The sequence below is a fragment of the Erpetoichthys calabaricus genome, chromosome 4 (assembly GCF_900747795.2).
Source record: "Erpetoichthys calabaricus chromosome 4, fErpCal1.3, whole genome shotgun sequence".
NCBI lineage: Eukaryota > Metazoa > Chordata > Cladistia > Polypteriformes > Polypteridae > Erpetoichthys > Erpetoichthys calabaricus.
This window is the reverse complement of record NC_041397.2, coordinates 253,256,314-253,275,846: the sequence shown is the minus strand read 5'-3', so window position 1 is coordinate 253,275,846 and position 19,533 is coordinate 253,256,314. Positions and strand designations below refer to the sequence as shown.

At 38.4% G+C, this 19,533-nt stretch overlaps 1 protein-coding gene across 6 annotated transcripts in view; it reads right to left on the bottom strand.

Annotated features, from left to right (window-relative positions):
• Nucleotides 1-19,533, bottom strand: part of LOC114650783 (CRACD-like protein) — a 166,281-nt gene that overhangs the window by 37,118 nt on the left and 109,630 nt on the right. For 5 of the 6 annotated variants that reach the window (XM_051927146.1, XM_051927149.1, XM_051927150.1 and 2 more), the window contains exons 2-5: nt 13,227-13,396; nt 8,862-8,925; nt 7,305-7,476; nt 3,279-3,414 (exon numbers count right to left, since the gene is read on the bottom strand). In XM_051927146.1, the coding sequence (XP_051783106.1) occupies nt 3,279-3,414; nt 7,305-7,476; nt 8,862-8,910 (357 nt within the window). In that variant the 5' untranslated portion in view covers nt 8,911-8,925; nt 13,227-13,396. Of the gene's footprint in view, nt 1-3,278; nt 3,415-7,304; nt 7,477-8,861; nt 8,929-13,226; nt 13,397-19,533 lie in introns of all 6 variants that reach the window. The other variant, XM_051927147.1, reaches the window with a different exon arrangement.

Genomic DNA, 19,533 nt, shown 5'->3' with positions numbered 1-19,533 from the left:
AGACCTTGACAAGCCTGGAGGCAAAAACAAGATCTACTGCGTCGCTAAACCTCACCATCAATCGACACAAGACATTGGACAAATCAGAAGTATCCAGGACAGGAACCAACAGCTCCTTCGCGACCCATTGGCAATTCTGCAGTGATGAAACAAGTACTTTACAAACATCAGGAAAGAAGATTTTCCCCATCAACCCATACCCTGTCTTCAACGCCATCCCATCGATCACCACCTCAGAAACAGAAGCAGCAATCAGTAGAATGAAGGATAGTAAAGCCACAGGCCCAGACGACATTCCAGCTGAGATCTGGAAGCTCCTTGGACGTCATGATGCGTAAATGCTCACAAGGCTATTCAAAAAGATCATAAATGAAGAGGTGGCAGCCGAAGCCTGGTTGACCAATGTTATCGTGCCTGTCTGGAAGGACAAGGGTGATGTCAGAGACTGTATGAACTATCGCCCCATATGCCTTGTACACCATTCAATGAAGATAATCAAACGCATTCTCAACCACTGACTTTGAAGTATCATGGCTGTAAGCCCCAACCAATACGCTTTCATGAAAGGATGTGGGGCTACTGACACTATACATGCCGCCTGCCTGCATTGCATTCCTGGACCTGGAAAAGGTGTTCGACAGGATGCCTTACGCCTTGATCTGGAAGGCCTTCCAGCAACACGGCATGCATAAAGCCTACATGCAATGAGTCATGCTACCCTACACCAATGCAATGAGCAGAATGAGGTGCCCTGTTGGAACATCGATGTCCTTCACAATCAGTGTCAGCATCTGCCAGGGCTCATTGCTGTCACCACTCCTTTTCATTCTTTGCATTGATACAGTCACAGCAGACATCTAAATGCTGATCCCACAGACACTACTCTATGCTGACGATATTATGATCATGGAAGAAACATGATCTACTCCAAGCAGTTTGCACAAAAATGGAAAGATCGATTGGAGAAAAATGGCCTATGACTAAACATCAAAAAGACTGAGCACCTTGAAAGTGGATCACAGACAGTTGGGACCATATGTGTGGATGGTGAAGAGCTGCACAAAACCACCAAGTTCAAGTACCTGGGCTCCAGTGTAAGTGCTGGCAGCGAGACCTCTGCTGACACCCAAGTGCGTACCACCGTCGCTTGACTCAAGAGGTGGGAAGTTATAAGAGTCCTGTGTGATCAACGAATGCCTAACTATATCAAGGTGAAAGTGTACAAGACCATTACCCAACCAGTGGTCTTCTATGGTGTTTAATGCTTACTGACAACTGCACAATAAGAACAAGTGCTCCATACAATGAAAATGAAAATGCTTTGATGGTTACTCTGCCTCAGGCAAAGGGACCGCATCATGAATCTGGATGTTAGGAAGATGATAGAAGTTGTTTCAATTACCAAAAAGATGCAAGAGGACTGCCTTAGATGGTATGGACATATACTCCGCAGTGAAGAAGGGACAGTGGTCCAGATAGCCTTAAGTATAAGTCCAGTTGGCAAGTGACCACAAGGGAGGCCCAAAAATCATTGTCTCGACAGATTCAAAGAGGATATGCAACAAATTAACTTTGACTTGGAAGATGCCCTAGACTGAAAGAAGTGGAAAAGGGCATTGAAAGCAGAGGACCCTGCTTTAGTGTGGGAGAAATACTAGGAAAGAGAGACAACAAGCATCTCTAAACACACAACACGTTGAACCTTGAAGCAGATGGACTACTACTGTCAGCTAAGAACAGGCAACTGAGGCTACAATTCGCACAGGCTGATCAAAATTGAACCAGAGAAGACTGGAAAAACGTTGCCTGGTCTGATGAGTCTCAATTTCTGTTGCAACATTTAGATGGTAGGGTCAGAATTTGGCGTCAACAACATGAATGCAGGGATCCATCCTGCCTTGTATCAACAGTTCAGGCTGGTGGTGGTGGTGTAATTGTGTGGGGGATATTTTCTTTGTACACTTTGGGCTCTTTAGTATCAATTGAGCTTTGTTTAAATGCCACAGTATACCTGAATATTATTGCTCACTATGTCCATCCCTTTATGACTGCAGTGTACCCATCTGATGAGTACTTCCAGCAGGATAAAGCACTATGTCACAAAGCTCAAATCATTTCCAACTGGTTTCTTAAACATGACAATGAGTTCACTGTACTCAGATGGCCTCCACAGTCAGCAGATCTCAATCCAATAGAGCACCTTTGGGATATGGTGGAAGAGGAGATTCACATTGTGGATGTGCAGCTGACAAATTTTAAGCACCTGTGTGATGCTATCATGTCAATATGGACCAAAGTCCTTGAGGAATGTTTCCAGCACCTTGTTGAATCTATGCCATGAAGAATTTCAGCAGTTCTGAATGAAAAAGGGGTCCAAGCTAGTACTAGCAAGGTATACCTATTAAAGTGGCTGGTGTGTGTGCGTGCACAGACAGACAGACAGACAGACAGACAGACAGACAGACAGACAGACAGACAGACAGACAGACAGACAGACAGACAGACAGACAGACAGACAGATAGATAGATAGATAGATAGATAGATAGATAGATAGATAGATAGATAGATAGATAGATAGATAGATAGATAGATATGAATGTAACCAATCCTCCAATCTAATGGGGAATGAATTAAGAGTTACACAGAGAAAAAGTTTACTGGATAAAACAGTAATCACGAAGAGTCTTTTGCTGACTACTATAAATGTTTTTTTTTTGAGACCGACTTGAGACCAACTCTAGTCTACTCCATGCTTGTTAGTATGTTATAGGGAAAGCATTATGAAGAGGTGACTTCATGATTTCAAAGAATTTGTGTTTTAGGCATCCCCGATCAAGGGGTGGCCATTTTTGGAATGAGGTGTGTGTAAGGATGTGAGACAATAGACATAATAACTCAAAAATGGATTAATTTAAATAAAACATGGTATAGTAATTAATGCTGTAAATTTCAAGAAGGCTGTTGATTCAATCCAGTAGATTATGCTGTTCAGAGATAACTACATTTGCTGCAAGTATTTATGCATATTACATATATTATACATAAACACACACGTGCACACACACATTTATTGAAAGTATTGAAATAAGGTGAACATTTTTAAATCACAGCCTTACGTATGGAATATTTTGCGTAGGACACATCATATTTTTCTATTCATGTATACCTTTTGGTGACACAAAGACAAGTAAATGCTGGTCCAGACAACAGAATTAAAAATAAAGGTTATCTTAACTTGGAAATGCATACATTTTCAGTAAAAGTGAACGTCCATTACCTGAAGTACTTTAATTTTTGCAGACACATTCTCCTGAGATAACACACGAGCTGGGGCTGACAACTCCTGGGTAGTTTCTGGAATGAAGATGCTGTCATGTGATAAAGCTCTCGATCCCAGAACACCTTTAGGACATCTGCAAACAAAGAAAAAGCGAAATTATTAGGTTAGCAATTTAGCTTTTAGCATTTCTCAGTAAATGATTCTAAGAGGAATGCACAACTTGCTGATCAGTAGGCCTGCATAGCCTTCACTATTGAAAATGGTGAAACTTGGCTATGTAGACAGATCCTGTTCACAACACTATTCAGAAAAATTATCACAGTTTTTAGATCTGACTTATCTGGTTGTCCAAAATATGCTTTTCTAATTTATTTCAAATACAAGTAAAATCTATTTTTATTCAAAGAATGATTCATTTACTTCAGATGCAAAAAGTAAACAGCTAAGCAATGCCATGTTCATTTCTAGTCTTAGTTCTAACTGGCTAAGATTAAAAAAACATATAGTGTAAGACTAATTTGGAGGAGGTTTTGTGATGTGTACAAAAGATCTACAGGTCATAAAGTTCTTCATTAGCAGCTAATATGGACAATGTTTTTTGAATGTACTATCTGGTAATTGTGCTTACCGCATGGGGTTGAATCAAGGGCAGAGTAAGGTTTTTGAATGTTTTTACCTGCACCCATTGCATGGTTTTCAATGTCACTTGTGTGGTCTTCATTGTCATCCTTTGAGCTATCCTCCTCCCTCTCACATTTTTGTGTACTACTTGCACAATCATTAGTCATCAGTATCCCTCTTTCCCTCAACATTTCTTCTTGGTGCAAAGTTTCAATGATGAAATAAAAAGAGTGTACTCTACTCTAACACTCCCAGCTTGTACTCACCCATTTTCTGCCAGAGTGGCATATGTGGGAATAGTTTTGTGGTGACGTGAAGTGGTAACACAATCAAGGGGTGCCTTTTTTAAACTTCACAAATCCATTTTGTTATATTATTTATGTGATAGTCTTTAAATTGGGTGTCTTTACATTTATTTTTAAATTTATTTTTGTAATATACAGTATATCAACCCGCTCATTAGGGTGGGACCTGGGATGACCCCCCAACATCCCATGCTGGCTCTGTCACTGTGTTGTATTTTTGTCTATGTTATTAGTACTGTACCAGTGTCACTAGTGTCTAGGAGACCTCCAGGAAGAGTTTTAATGTACTATTTACACATTTAAATTTGAATGTGGCATGCTCCACCATTAAAACTATGACAGACAGCCCACTCCTCCAAACAAACAACATTTATTTTAAATAGCACTTTTTTCTAAAGCACTCTTTATTCAAAGAGACTTCATAAGCCAAAATATTTAGCGTAAGTATTTAGATGCATTTTATTTATTCTTTTTTTTTTTTTTTACATAGGAGCAAGCACATACACATTATAGGATAACAGAGTGGATCTACTGCACAAATTCTTGTGGTTTTTGAGACAAATTCCTTCCTCAATGCTACATGTTTTTAAGGCAGGTGAGGAGTGCAGAATTCTCTCAAATATGTAGAAAATCATAAATATACACACTTTTGACAAACCAATCAATAATCTGTGCTTGCTCCACCATGCACTCTCCCTGCCTAGTACACTTACTGTGTTACCTGGGCTCTATGTCACCTAACAGGCACTTTCTCTCTGCATTTAACATTTTTCGCACATTCCCCCCACAGTCTTTTGAAAGGTAGCAAGACCTTCTAGGTGTCCTGTTGAGACCTTAATTAGCCCCATTAATCACCTTGCATACAGTATGCCAACTACAATTTTAGTAATAGCTTCATTTGAAAATTGTAGACTTTTGAATTTCCATCTAGGAGTCTGTTCTGCACCACAGGACATTTTAATAAGTGATGAGATTTTAGCTGATGGCACACCAACTTAGATTTTTGAGATTAAAGTAAATAAGGACCCCAGATATTTGCATTGTTCCAAACATCCTCAATAACAAAGAAACATTGGGTGCCTCATAATTAGCCCTGGAAGATTAGTTACTGTACCTAACAATATTTACTGAAAGTTCTCCTGTTTTATTATAGCATGCCTCCCTTCTCCTACAAGAAGACCTACCTCAGCTCCCTGAATACCACCATTTTGATGCAGTCAGTTTCTTAATTAGAAGCCATTTCTTGCTTTTAATAAAATATGTTATTTAATTCTATGATTTGCTAGTGCTCTCATTCTGTGACAGCAGATATTTCCAAAATTGTTGACCTTCTTTTAAAAAGGGCTGCATCTGAGAGCATTTGTGGCCCATTACATGTATTTATCAAGAGTCTCAGGATTACTTCTATTAATTGCACTAAAGGCCTAACTAGGAAAACTGTTCAAAAAAATTAAAGGAACACTTTGAAAACACATCAGATCTCAATGGGGAAAAAAATCATGCTTGATATCTATACTGATATGGACTGGGTAATGTGTTAGGAACGAAAGGATGCCACATCGTTTGATGGGTCCTGTCCTCACGCCACCCTCATGAAGTCTGTTTCTGATTGTTTGGTCAGAGACATTCACACCAGTGGCCTGCTGCCTGTTACTCCTTAGCCCAAAGAATCAGATACCAGTCCTGCTGATGGATTAAGGACCTTCTACGGCCCTGTCCAGCTCTCCTAGAGTAACTGCCTGTCTCCTGGAATCTCCTCCATGCCCCTGAGACTGTGCTGGGAGACACAGCAAACCTTCTGGCAATGGCACGTATTGATGTGCCATCCTGGAGAAGTTGGACTACCTGTGCAACCTCTGTAGAGTCCAGGTATCGCCTCATGCTACCAGTAGTGACACTGACTGTAGCCTAATGCAAAACTAGTGAAAAAACAGAAAAGATGAGGAGGGAAAAATGTCAGTGCCTTCCACCTGTTAAACCATTCCTGTTTTGGGGATCGCCTCATTGTTGCCCCTCTAGTGCACCTGTTGTTAATTTCATTAACACCAAAGCAGCTGAAACTGATTAACAACTCCCTCTGCTACTTAACTGACCAGATCAATATCCCAGAAGTTTCATCAACTTGATGCTATTCTCTGATTAAAAAAGTGTTCCTTTAATTTTTTTGAGCGTATATTTATGAAGCATTCTCCTCTTACTCCCAGCTAGGAGTAAGAGATCACATTTGAAAATGAAGGACATCACGATTTTATAGCACCCTGCACTGCAAAGTGGTACTCATGATAAAGTTTTATACTTTCCTTGGAAATCATGATAATGCTTTGTAGTTTCTAATTGTAACGCTAAGTCTTCACTACAAAAAAAAATAAAATAAATATTAATGAAAGAGGAAGTAGAAAAATATAATTTGGTAGGATATTACACTAAACTGCACAAATTTGTTGCCACTTCACAGCAACATTAAAAATAATACTTTAATATGCACCGAAATTTAAGGATCGAGACACATACTGAATGACAGCTAAGCCTGATAACAATGAATGGTCCACAGCCACACTTTCAAAAGAATCATTTTCCAGCTGTTATGGCCATGAGAAATGCCTCTTACAGTAAAGCTACACTTATATTGAAACTAGGCACAGCTATTAATTGTGTTGACTTTTTCACTGTTCCCCATCATCTTCCACTGTGGCATAGCGTGCCTCTCTTCATGACTCCCCTTATCTTTTGCAAGGTTCTATTTATCCAATGCCCTGGGAGTCTGTGCTTGCCTTCTTGAAACTTCCCAGGCTTGCAAACTATAAAACAAATGTTCCAGGGGTTCGTGGAATACAGAGTTCAATGCAATGAAAGTGACATTTCACTTTCAACTACACATCCTGTGGGTGTCATGTGCTAGACATGAAATGTGGCACAGCACATTTCGACATGGAGATGTATAGTAATTTACAACAACATTTCAGTATTCTATCTGTTTCTACTGTCTCTAAATTTGTGTTTCTCATCACAAATCATATGATTTGAAACTCACCACTTTTTTATTTCCAATTTTATAGAAAATGCCATCTTCCATTAACACAAAACATAATGCTCTTACCCAAGTTCTTCCTCCGAGTCATACAAGCCCTGGATAGGTTCAGGAGCAGTGACATCACTTGCAGATTGACTCTGTTTCAGGCCACTTTTTGAAGATGAATGTCCATCCTCTTTCCTTTTCCTTCTTCCAAACAATCTTATTTTAAAGGAAATGAATTTTGACTTTTTCTTCCCTGAAAAAATATTTATAACAGAAAAATTCATTTAAACAAACTTAAGTTTATGAACCACAGATCATTTTCACGCTTTAGTTTAAGATTATGTACAAAATTTCTAGTAATAAATGAAAGATCGTGGACACTGTAATAAAACAACCCTCATACCATAATGTCCCAAAAACTTGGTAGGAGCTAAAGAAATTATCAATTAAAATTACTAACCATCTATACTGGAGTGGTGGATCTGAGGCTAGGGATCTGCCCTGGCAATCAGAACGTTGCCGGTTCGAATCCCATAAACACCAGAAGTGACTCTACTCTGTTGGGCCCTTGAGCAAGGCCCTTAACCTGCAATTGCTTCATCCTGGGTATAACGTTAATTTGCATCCAGCCCTGTAAGCAGATCCTCCAATTTACAGGGAAAACTCGTGGGTTGGTGGCAGGATTGGCACTCCAGCCACTGTAAAAAAAAAAAAAAAACTCACACTGTTCCATTCTGTTCAAGCTAGTGTGGCACTGAGGTGTCACCCATTGTACTTGGGTCCCAATCCGTGTGGAGGGTGTGGAAACACGCTGTAATCAGTGCATACTCCCAACCTCTCTCTATACCAGTGGTTTTCTATGTTCAGTCCCCAGGGTCCCTCTGGCTGCAGATATTTTTCCAACCTGTTTCTCAATCAGTTAGTCATTGTTACCTTTATTTGATTTCATTGTTTAATTAGCTGACCTCATTTTTCCTTTTATTTTTCAATTAGAAGAGTTCAGTAGTGTCTGATTTACACTTATAAGAAATTAAGTGATATGTTATTTTTCTGTATCTTTAAATAATTACTTTGTTTTGTTGTTGTTTCAATTCACTTTTACTTGAATACAGATAATAAACATTGAGCAGAAGAGACACCAGCAGAAATGACTGAAGGAAGCAACGACTTCAGTGTTACCTACTTGCGTGCTTATTAGTAAATAATTATCTAAATAACCACAACATTACAAAAACCTTACCCATCTAGCACATAAAATGTTCTGATTCACTCAGTGAAAATAAAGCATAACCAATTTGTAATTTCCAGACAATTACAAAAACATAGAAAGTGGGAGATAATGTATTAAAAGCCATTAAGCAAATTAAGAATAGAAGTGAGTTGGGACAAAAACCACAGGGTGCCCTGAGGACTGAATGTTGAAAACTACTGGTCAATACCAAGTAGCCATAAAGGTTCCAAAAAATATCATTTGAAAAATGCAATTAAAACGTTGCTTTGTAGTTTTTATTATTTTTAGGATTCACCAAGCCTGAGTTATAAGGTGAAAATATTGAACTATTCTTTTTTAAGCTTCAAATTATGTGCTCTTAGACAAACATACACTGTGCATGCCAATATCTTAAATCCTGTTCTTACCTGTGGCATCATCATGGCTGCCTTCTGTTTCTTCCATTCTTGAGTCCATTTACTCAGTGTGGTCCTGCTTAAATATACAAATATATATTTTTAAAAGCTCACTAACATTAACATTTCAAGATGCTTTTCAAGCAGAAGGCTATTACTGCTCCTCACAGAGGTCAGCGGCCAAGCAGGTCAGCTAGCAGCTATGGCTCACAACTTTCTAGCAAGCTAGAGCAGTCCAATTGCCATCTGCTAGATTCTTTCATGTTATTTTGTGAACCAAGCCAGGGATAATCCTGCCACATAAATCACCTGAGTCTGATTAATTTTCATTTTATAAATCAGTTACATGGGAGTAAGTCACAGTTTCTAAATTTAAAAATACTAATAGCAACAATTATGTCTTTAGTAGGGATCACACTGTGGCTAAGTCCTTAATCCTGGGTTCAAGGATAGGATTTATCTTCGTATTGATTGAATTTTTACTAGCTAGAATGTGAAAGGGTGATTCTTTTAGTAAAATGAAATAAAGTACCGTACTGAATCTTAAGTTTGCAAACTTTTATTTTTTTCAGAAGATTCACTTGACAGTCCATCTCAGAATGAAGAAAGAATGATTAGGATGGATGGTACAGTCTGCTCTTAAGCCATACACAGGGAGTTGGGTTGCTAATACTCATTTATATCATAATATCCACCATGATGTCAGATACTGGAGTGGCTACTATGTAAGTGCAGTTTAAAGACTATGTGAAGTGAATTGATTTAAGGTATAGTACAGTATATGTCAGCAATAATTACTTAATTTCTTTTTTTTCCCATTTTCTCCCTACATTGTTTACCCACAAACTTACACTAATTGGTATTTTTTATTAGGTTTCAAAACATATGTTTTATAACAATAAAAAGAATTATAACCATGCAGACATACAATGCTATAAAAGGCCCGTTACAACATAAAAACTGTCACATCAAAAATACAATCAATACAACATTTCAAAGAGAGAATTAAAATAAATAAAATTATAAACCCAAGCCTTATCCAATACAGAGAACTGCTTAAAAAAAGAACACATCCTTTATAAAACTGTTCTTTCTATCGATTCAAATGCCAGAGGTAATACAGAAACAAAACAAGGAGCCTGGCAGGCTTATTTCTGAAAAACATTATTATGCTCTTGTCAAACTTTGAAAAACAATCTTCAGGCTATGATCACGATGAGTTTAACACTAACTAATCCAGTCCCAATTGATGTCACTGCAAAAAGTGCTGTCAGAAGATTAGGAATCATTTTAAGTCCCACAACAACTGATAGATAAGCACCAATCTTCCTTCAAGTGGTCTTCATTTAGGACAGTTCTACAACAAATGACCTAGAAAGGCTGGTACTTGATGAGCTTGTTCACAAATAGGGTTCAGTCCATGATGTACAATATATTGTATAATTATCTAGAAAGGTGTGTATGATGAACAATTTTAAAATGAATGGCTTATTGATGAAGAAATGTGTATTATAAATAAGTGAGTCCCAAATCATGCCTAAGGTATTATAGAGAGGTCCCTTTCCCAGCATTGTCTAAGATCATCTAAAGGTGTGCATGGTGATATTAATTGGTAGTCTAGAAAATTCCTCATCACTAAGTAGAATATATGAACTACTAGAACTGTGGATGTGAATGGAAGATTATACAATACATAATGAAGATTCGAAAACTCCAAGATAATTCCCAAATGCATCAAACCAATTACTAATAGATTAGATTAGATTCAACTTTATTATTATTAAATACAAGTACCATGACAACAAAATGCAGTTGTGCATCTAACCAGAACTGCGAAAAGAAAAAAAATGCAAGTAATCAGATGAATATAATTAAATACAGCAGTGAGGGATTGTACAGGAGTAAGTTAGGAGTATATACAGAATAATTAGTAAGAGTAAAAGTAAAATATGGACAGTGCATACAGTAAGTACAGTATGGATAGAATAGAATAAGTGAAGTGAAATATGAAAACATTTTAAATAATAGTAACAGTAATGAGAAGACTGTTATACAGGTACAGTTACAGCAAAGCTGTTAAGTATTATTAGTTTAAAACTAAAGTGCAAATATCATAGACTTGCTGTGAGAGCAGAGTCCTGGGATGTAAATTTATGGTCTTAAGGTGAGGTGGGAAAGGTGGATTTTGACTTTAGCAGGGTGATGGCTACAGTGTAGAAGCTGATCCTGAGCCTGTTGGTGCCTCATGTGAGCTCCTGTACCACCTCTCAGAAGGTAAAAGGCTCAACAGACCAGGATCAGATTCTGGATCCTGCCTGTTAGAGGTGTCCCCAAGAATCAGCGTCATTTGACAACATATCTTAATTTCATCCACAACTCAGACTGCACCATTACTTTTACTAAGCTACTGGACGTTTTAGGAATTTCAAAAGGCCTTCCCACACTGACTGCCCTTTTCCAAGGTTGATTCCTCTCTTGTAAATCTGATGTTTCTGGAAAAGACTCTGGGCTTCTGCCATCCTTTGCCAATGGAAAAAACGGGTTCAAAAATTAATTTTTTTGGTTGACCACTTTATCCAGAATAATAAGTGACACTGCCACAGACTTTGATTTGAACTCTCCAGAACTTGGTTTGATTCCTACACAGTCACTGAGTTTGTCATCAATCATTATTCTAATGTGCTGGCTTTTATTACATTGCTAACTCAACCATACATATATTTCTACTGAATGAACTCCACACCACTCTCCTTTTCACAATGGCTAAGGGATGTGGTAGAAATTAGAAAAAATTAGAAAAAATAAAGTCTACTCAAACGAGATCTGACAAGATATTCTACAAATTGCAACTGACTTTCCTCATTACAGCTTTTCATTTTTAAACCCCACAAGCTTAGTCTTTTTCTTTCTACTTATTGTTCTCTAATTTGTAATTTATTTGAAAGAAGGTTGAAGAAAAAGACTAGAACTATCAAAAGAATTAAAAATGTATCCAAAGAATAAATTAAGATATTTCAACCACTATGTCTAGCCAAGCTTATCTACTTTATGTGGAGTTTGTTTCTCCTGGCCTTACTCTTTTGGATTTCATAATTTCTAAAACATTTCTGAATGACATCCTAAAGTGGCAAAGCCGGAGTGCTAACCCCTGTGCTGGCCAGCTCTTATAAAACAGAAATAATATAACATAGGAATTGTATATCAGATCACAAAGTATCTTTCCTTACGAAAAAAGTACATGCATGTACAATAATCCTCAAAACCAAGCACTCATATCATTTTAGATAACTACATGTCAATTTCATTCCTGAGACACAATGTCATGCAAGTGTGTCTGCTCCATAATCAAATGAAAGTCTATCTGGTTGCAACTTAACTTACTGATCTGCATAAACAAATTCATTACATATTAGAATATGCATGACACAGACAAAAACAAAAACCAGGGATGTGGGATGAAAGCCATATTTACTTTGTGAAAATTGTTCTCGTAAGCACATAATGTAAAATGCTGTCTATCAGTAGTATACAACAATATAAGGAAAGTGATATCTCAAGTAAGCCCACCCTTCTACCCATTATCAATCACTTTTTTCTCTCCTAACTGCTTTTTGGGATGTTCAGCTTGAAGACAAACACATTAGGTTTGCTAGCTTTGCTGTAGAAATATATTGTTGTAGGCTAACATCCCAATCTTCTTGACTTTGAAGTATAACCCAAGGCTAAGCTTTCAAACCCTATTTTTGTGATCACCATCTAGTGGTGCATCCTTACATGATGAAGACATGGTGCTGCTATAAAGATCTGTGGCTGCCTTTAGGGCTTTGAGTCTTCACTTATTAAAAGATTTCTTTCTGCCTCTTCTATTACAAGATCACAGGGAAAGTCCTGCATATTAAGAACAAACACACGCACAGCCACACATTCAAACTCATAACAGGCCAATATAAAATCTGCAACTTATATTTAAGAAGTAGATAAACCCATGCAGACCTAGTGACAAAATATGCAAGCTCAGTGACTGACTAGAAATCAAACCAAGTTCTGTAGAGTTCAAATCAAGGTCTGTTGCAGTGTCACTTATTACTCTGGATAAAGTGGAAGCCAAATAAATTCATTTTTTAACCCACTTTGTCCATTAGATGATGGCAGAAGACCAGAGTCTTTTCCAGAAGCATCAGTTACAGGAGAGGAATCAACTTTGGATAGAGTAACAGTCGATCTCAAGGCCAATTTAGAGTTGCTACTCAACAAAATATAGTCATCTCATTTGATGCAAGAGAAAATTGGAGCACTGTGAGAAATGGACAAGCTGGCTTTGAACTCAGTGCACTGGAAGTATAAGTGTATAGCATAGTGAACATACTGACACCTTACCTGACTATGTCCACGGAGCACTGTCAAGCCGTGGGCTCTGTCCACAATCCCAAAGCTCCAGTTTTTTCTTCAGCTCTTGCCCCTCAAAAACTACAAAGAATATTCCAGCCTGGGGTTGGGATTCACCCAGCAATAAGCACAGTCTTCTCAGCGAAATTGCTAGGGAAAATCTGTAAACAAAGCAAAAAAAATATAACATAATGAAAAAGATCTTAAAGGCAAAGGTATACATTTGGCACGTTTAGTCAAATCCCTGGGCCATATTGAAACAGAAACTGGTGTGAATGCATAAGGCCTTGATGATGATGCACAGAGATGTGGCAAGCATTAAAAAATAGAATGATAGGTTTGGGGATGACTGTCCCTATGCACTTTATAGATGTAACACTCTAAAGAATTGCTGGTTAAAGTTTTTTAAGTATGTTCACAGGAATACAAAAAGCACCTACTGTCATGGTCATGTCTGTCTGTTTGTCTGCCTGTGCAGCCGTATAAAGCAACCTGGCTCTTGGTGAACCAATATCATTGACATTTGATACACATATAGTATTCGTCAAGGACATTTGTTGGGTAAGCTCACTTTTATTTTCCAATTTGCTGTACAAATTGTTTAAAAATTGAAAACTAACCATTTAAAAACCATTGTTGAAAATGAAATTGACTCTCTTAAAACAGAGAAGCATTCTGAGTCACCTCAATTACTGATTCATTTACTGGTTCAGATTTCTCCATAGTGATGTTATTTTAACTAGTATATTTTGCATATTTTCCTGAAACACCAGCAGAGTTGTACACATGTGTGCGGATTGGGACAAACCTTAACATCAGCGGCTAGTGCAAATATCAGCAACACCAGCTCTGTTCTCCTGAAGCTTAAAGTGGTATCAGTAAGTTAAATGATCCTTGCTACTAAAAAAAGCAAAAATATAAGCAAGGAAAGCAAAAAGTCACTTAGTCTGGAAACTAATGGATGAGAAAAGATTATCCCAAATTGTTGCACTGTAAGCCTTTACGCATATAGTGAATAATCATGTACAGTGGTGTGAAAAACTATTTGCCCCCTTCCTGATTTCTTATTCTTTTGCATGTTTGTCACACAAAATGTTTCTGATCATCAAACACATTTAACCATTAGTGAAATATAACACAAGTAAAAACAAAATGCAGTTTGTAAATGGTGGTTTTTATTATTTAGGGAGAAAAAAAATCCAAACCTACATGGCCCTGTGTGAAAAAGTAATTGCCCCCTGAACCTAATAACTGGTTGGGCCACCCTTAGCAGCAATAACTGCAATCAAGCGTTTGCGATAACTTGCAATGAGTCTTTGACAGCGCTCTGGAGGAATTTTGGCCCACTCATCTTTGCAAAATTGTTGTAATTCAGCTTTATTTGAGGGTTTTCTAGCATGAACCGCCTTTTTAAGGTCATGCCATAGCATCTCAATTGGATTCAGGTCAGGACTTTGACTAGGCCACTCCAAAGTCTTCATTTTGTTTTTCTTCAGCCATTCAGAGGTGGATTTGCTGGTGTGTTTTGGGTCATTGTCCTGTTGCAGCAACCAAGATCGCTTCAGCTTGAGTTGACGAACAGATGGCCGGACATTCTCCTTCAGGATTTTTTGGTAGACAGTAGAATTCATGGTTCCATCTATCACAGCAAGCCTTCCAGGTCCTGAAGCAGCAAAACAACCCCAGACCATCACACTACCACCACCATATTTTACTGTTGGTATGATGTTCTTTTTCTGAAATGCTGTGTTCCTTTTACGCCAGATGTAGCGGGACATTTGCCTTCCAAAAAGTTCAACTTTTGACTCATCAGTCCACAAGGTATTTTCCCAAAAATCTTGGCAATCATTGAGATGTTTCTTAGCAAAATTGAGACGAGCCCTAATGTTCTTTTTGCTTAACAGTGGTTTGCATCTTGGAAATCTGCCATGCAGGCCGTTTTTGCCCAGTCTCTTTCTTATGGTGGAGTCGTGAACACTGACCTTAATTGAGGCAAGTGAGGCCTGCAGTTCTTTAGACGTTGTCCGGGGTCTTTTGTGACCTCTCGGATGAGTCGTCTCTGCGCTCTTGGGGTAATTTTGGTCGGCCGGCCACTCCTGGGAAGGTTCACCACTGTTCCATGTTTTTGCCATTTGTGGATAATGGCTCTCACTGTGGTTCGCTGGAGTCCCAAAGCTTTAGAAATGGCTTTATAACCTTTACCAGACTGATAGATCTCAGTTACTTCTGTTCTCATTTGTTCCTGAATTTTCTTTGGATCTTGGCATGATGTCTAGCTTTTGAGGTGCTTTTGGTCTACTTCTCTGTGTCAGGCAGCTCCTATTTAAAGTGATTTCTTGATTGAAACAGGTGTGGCAGTAATCAGGCCTGGGGGTGGCTACGGAAATTGAACTCAGGTGTGATACACCACAGTTAGGTTATTTTCGAACAAGGGGGCAATTACTTTTTCACACAGGGCCATGTAGGTTTGGATTTTTTTTCTCCCTAAATAATAAAAACCATCATTTAAAAACTGCATTTTGTGTTTACTTGTGGTATATTTGACTAATGGTTAAATGTGTTTGATGATCAGAAACATTTTGTGTGACAAACATGCAAAAGAATAAGAAATCAGGAAGGGGGCAAATAGTTTTTCACACCACTGTATTTGATATTTATATACACTATAAGGACTCAGTATTTCCCCTAATGCAAGAATTTACTGGCTTGGTAATTCAACATAGATTTTAAATCTCCTTCAGGCACTTCCTTCCAAAATGTTACTTTGAACTACAATTAACCATAAACCCTACACAACCCAGAACTAACAATAGCATGTCAATTAATACAATTTTTACACCATTTGAGTTGGAATCTACTGTCCATAAAAGCAATTTCAGCCACTACAAACCTACTTGGGTTCAGTTTTAAATATATTACATTGTAAAATGTTAATTAAGAAATATATATTTGATGTACTTTACTAATACATTTATTTATAGTATGATTCATTGTTACAAAAATATTTAATAAACAAAAACACAATCAATGTGCCTTTAATTAAGTCAAAAAAAGTACTTTCAAATCAGTCAGCCAAGTCCCCAGACACAATAAAATGCTGAGGCATGCACACATTTCCTTTTCGACTGCAACTACATGAGAACCCACAGCAGGCACATGAAAGCAACAGAATACAATTATATGGTTAAAAAATCCACAATTAAAATCAAATCTCTTTCTAGCAGTGTGAAATTGCAAAATAAGGAACAGAATTTCAATTAAAATTAGTGCTCCTTTAGAGACACATCTCAGTCTTTGATTACGGTTTTAGATCTAATACAATCCTGTACCTCTTATGGGCATCTTTGAGTACTGCTATATAAATGTAATGAATTATTATCCAGGATGGGCTAAAACAGGCTGTGGTGGAATGACCAGAGCACCAGAACAGAATGACAGATGAAAGATATACTATAGATTCAAAGTAAGAGCAGCAAAACTGTAAGCAGCATTCTGACCAAAAATCAACTTTAACAAAAATTGTACTATCATATGCAATTTGGATTATGGAACAGGAGGTAAAAATAGAGGGCACATAAAAAGGAAACAATGAGTTAAAAATACAAATACAAAGAAAAAAAGAAAAATCAAGAATCATTGTCTGTGTATTTCCTGCCCCCAGCTAAAGCAGAAATGGTCCTTGGGTGTGGATGGTAGTTAACCACAGGGAGCACCCATGCATACAATTAATCTAAGCACAGGTGTGCAGTGCTCAGCACTGCCACCTCACGGATCAAGCGTTTTGAGTTTGAATCCCATGTTATAACCATGTACACTATATGGCCAAAAGTATTACGGATGCCCCTCCAAATTACAGAATTAAGGGAATTTCATCTTATCCCATTGTTAACATGTACATGAAATCAAGCACACAGCCATGCAATCTCCATGGACAGTAGAACAGATCGTACTGAAGAGCTCAGTGACTTTAGACATCGCACTGTCATAGGAATGCCACCTTTACCATAAGTTAGTACGTGAAATGTCTGCTCTACTAATTCTGCACCAGTCAAGTGTAAGTGCAATCATTTTAAAGTGGAAGTGTCAAGGAGCAATAACAGCTCAGCCACAAAGTGGTAGACCGCACAAATTCACAGAGCAGGGCTGCTGACTACTGAAGCATATAGCACGTAAAGCTCTCCTATCCTTTGCTGGATTACTCACAACAGAGGTCCAAACTGCCTCTGGATGCAGCATCAGCATATGAACTGTGTGTTGGGAATATCATAAAATGGATAAGCAACATAAACTCACTATTTGCAATGTGTCGACAGGAGTGGTGTAAAGCACACCCACATTGGACTGTGGAGTGTAAACAGGTTCTCTGGAGTGACGAATCACACTTCACACTCTGGCCGTCTGATGGACAAATCTGGGATTGGCAGATGGCAGGAGAATGCTACCTTCCAGACTGCCTAATGCATTCTACAATATTTTGATTGAGACGAAATAAAGAGCAGGGGGTATTTTTCAGGGTTTGGGCTAAGCCCCTGGGTTTAAGTGAAGGGTACTATTAATGCTACAACATAGAAAGACAACTGTGCACTTCCAACTTTGTGATAACAGTTTGGAGAAGGTCCTTCTCTCTCAAAGCATGACTGTGCCCCTGTGTACATAGCCAGATCCATAAAGATATGGTTTGACAGGTATGGCATGAGGAACTCGAGTGGCCTGCATGGAGCTCTGACCTCAACCATACTGATCACCTTTGGAATGAATTAGAATGGTGATTGTGAGTCCGAGCTTCTCGTCCAACATCAGTACCTGACCTCACAAGTGCTCTTTTGGCTGAATGAGCACACAGTTTTACAGTGACATTCCAAGCTGTTGTGGAAAGCCTTCCCAGATGGCTGGAGGATGTTAGAGCTTCAAAGTGGTGGGGCCAGGAGTGGGGGCTTTGGGGGAGTGTGGGGTTTGGGTCAACTCCATGGTTTTGGAGTGGGATATCCAATAAGCTCATATAGGCATGATGGCCAGGATTCTACAAAAGCTTTGATCATATAGTGTACTTCTGGCCTGCCCTCATATTCTAAGAAGGTGCTGCTTAGGTTAATTGTTGGTTCTAAATTCGCTAATGTGAGTGGGTCCTGCTATAAACTGGCTCCTCAAACACAACCTTGCATCCAGTGTTGAATAGAGAGGCTTTTGTTCCTTAGAATCCAGATTTAGATTATTAAGCAGGTTTGTTATGTTAACTAATAAACCCAACCTGCATATCTCTAAGCTTTGGAAGAAATTCCAGAGTGGGGACCGCTGGGCCAGGATTTGAAGGAGTTTCACTACCACAAAGGCTTTTGCATATTTTTAATTGTGAAACTGAAAATATAATATTGTGCTGTCACGCAAGAGACTTTTGTCTGTGTAACAACTTTCCTTCTATGTGAATGCTTCTTAAAAAGTATTCAAGAATTATGTTAAAATATGTGAGCCTATAGGAAGCCCACTGTACAATGGTCTACAGCAATAACAGACTTGCCTGGTTTGAATGGCTATGCTGCACAATTTCTTTTGACCCAAAAATGAATTACCATTTATGTCCATCACAACTTCTTCTGCTGATCTTTCTTTTGTCTGTTGTAGACTTTGCTGTCATTTTGATCACCACTGTACGGTAATAAATCCTCTTGGCAGGCACATTCCTTCTGATAGCTGGCACATCATGGCCTTTGTTGTCTTGGTAGGTGAAATGAATGAAGGACTTACTATGACTGACTTTCCTTGTACTTGATACGTCACAATGCAGTGTAGCTTATTGGTTAAGGAGTTGGATTGTGAGCTATAAGGTGGCTAGCTCAATCTCTTCACTGATACCCTGACAGTGATCACATCACAGAAATACACAAACGACAGTATGTACAGTATGTAGCACCTTGTGGTGATATATACTGAAGAAGAGTGTTATAAACTGCAACCAATGATGCTTTAGTATATACTGTATAATTCCATTTTGTGACCATAATACAAAACACAAGCAAGAACATCAGTCTATGCATTTTCTAACAGGCTTAGCTAGTTCATGGTCACAGAGAGCTGGAAGCCATCAGTGAAGAGCCCAAGTTGCAAACAACCCTGGAGAAGACACCAGTCCATTACAGGCCACACATTCATGCACTGCCCACATTAACCCTCATCTGGGTCAGCTTAGAGCCACCAGTTCGTCTAACCTGTATACCTTTGGGCAGTGGGCAGAAAACTGGAGTGCCACTCATATTGGGAAAACATGTAGACATCACATAGGTAGTGGTAGGGCCAAGATTTG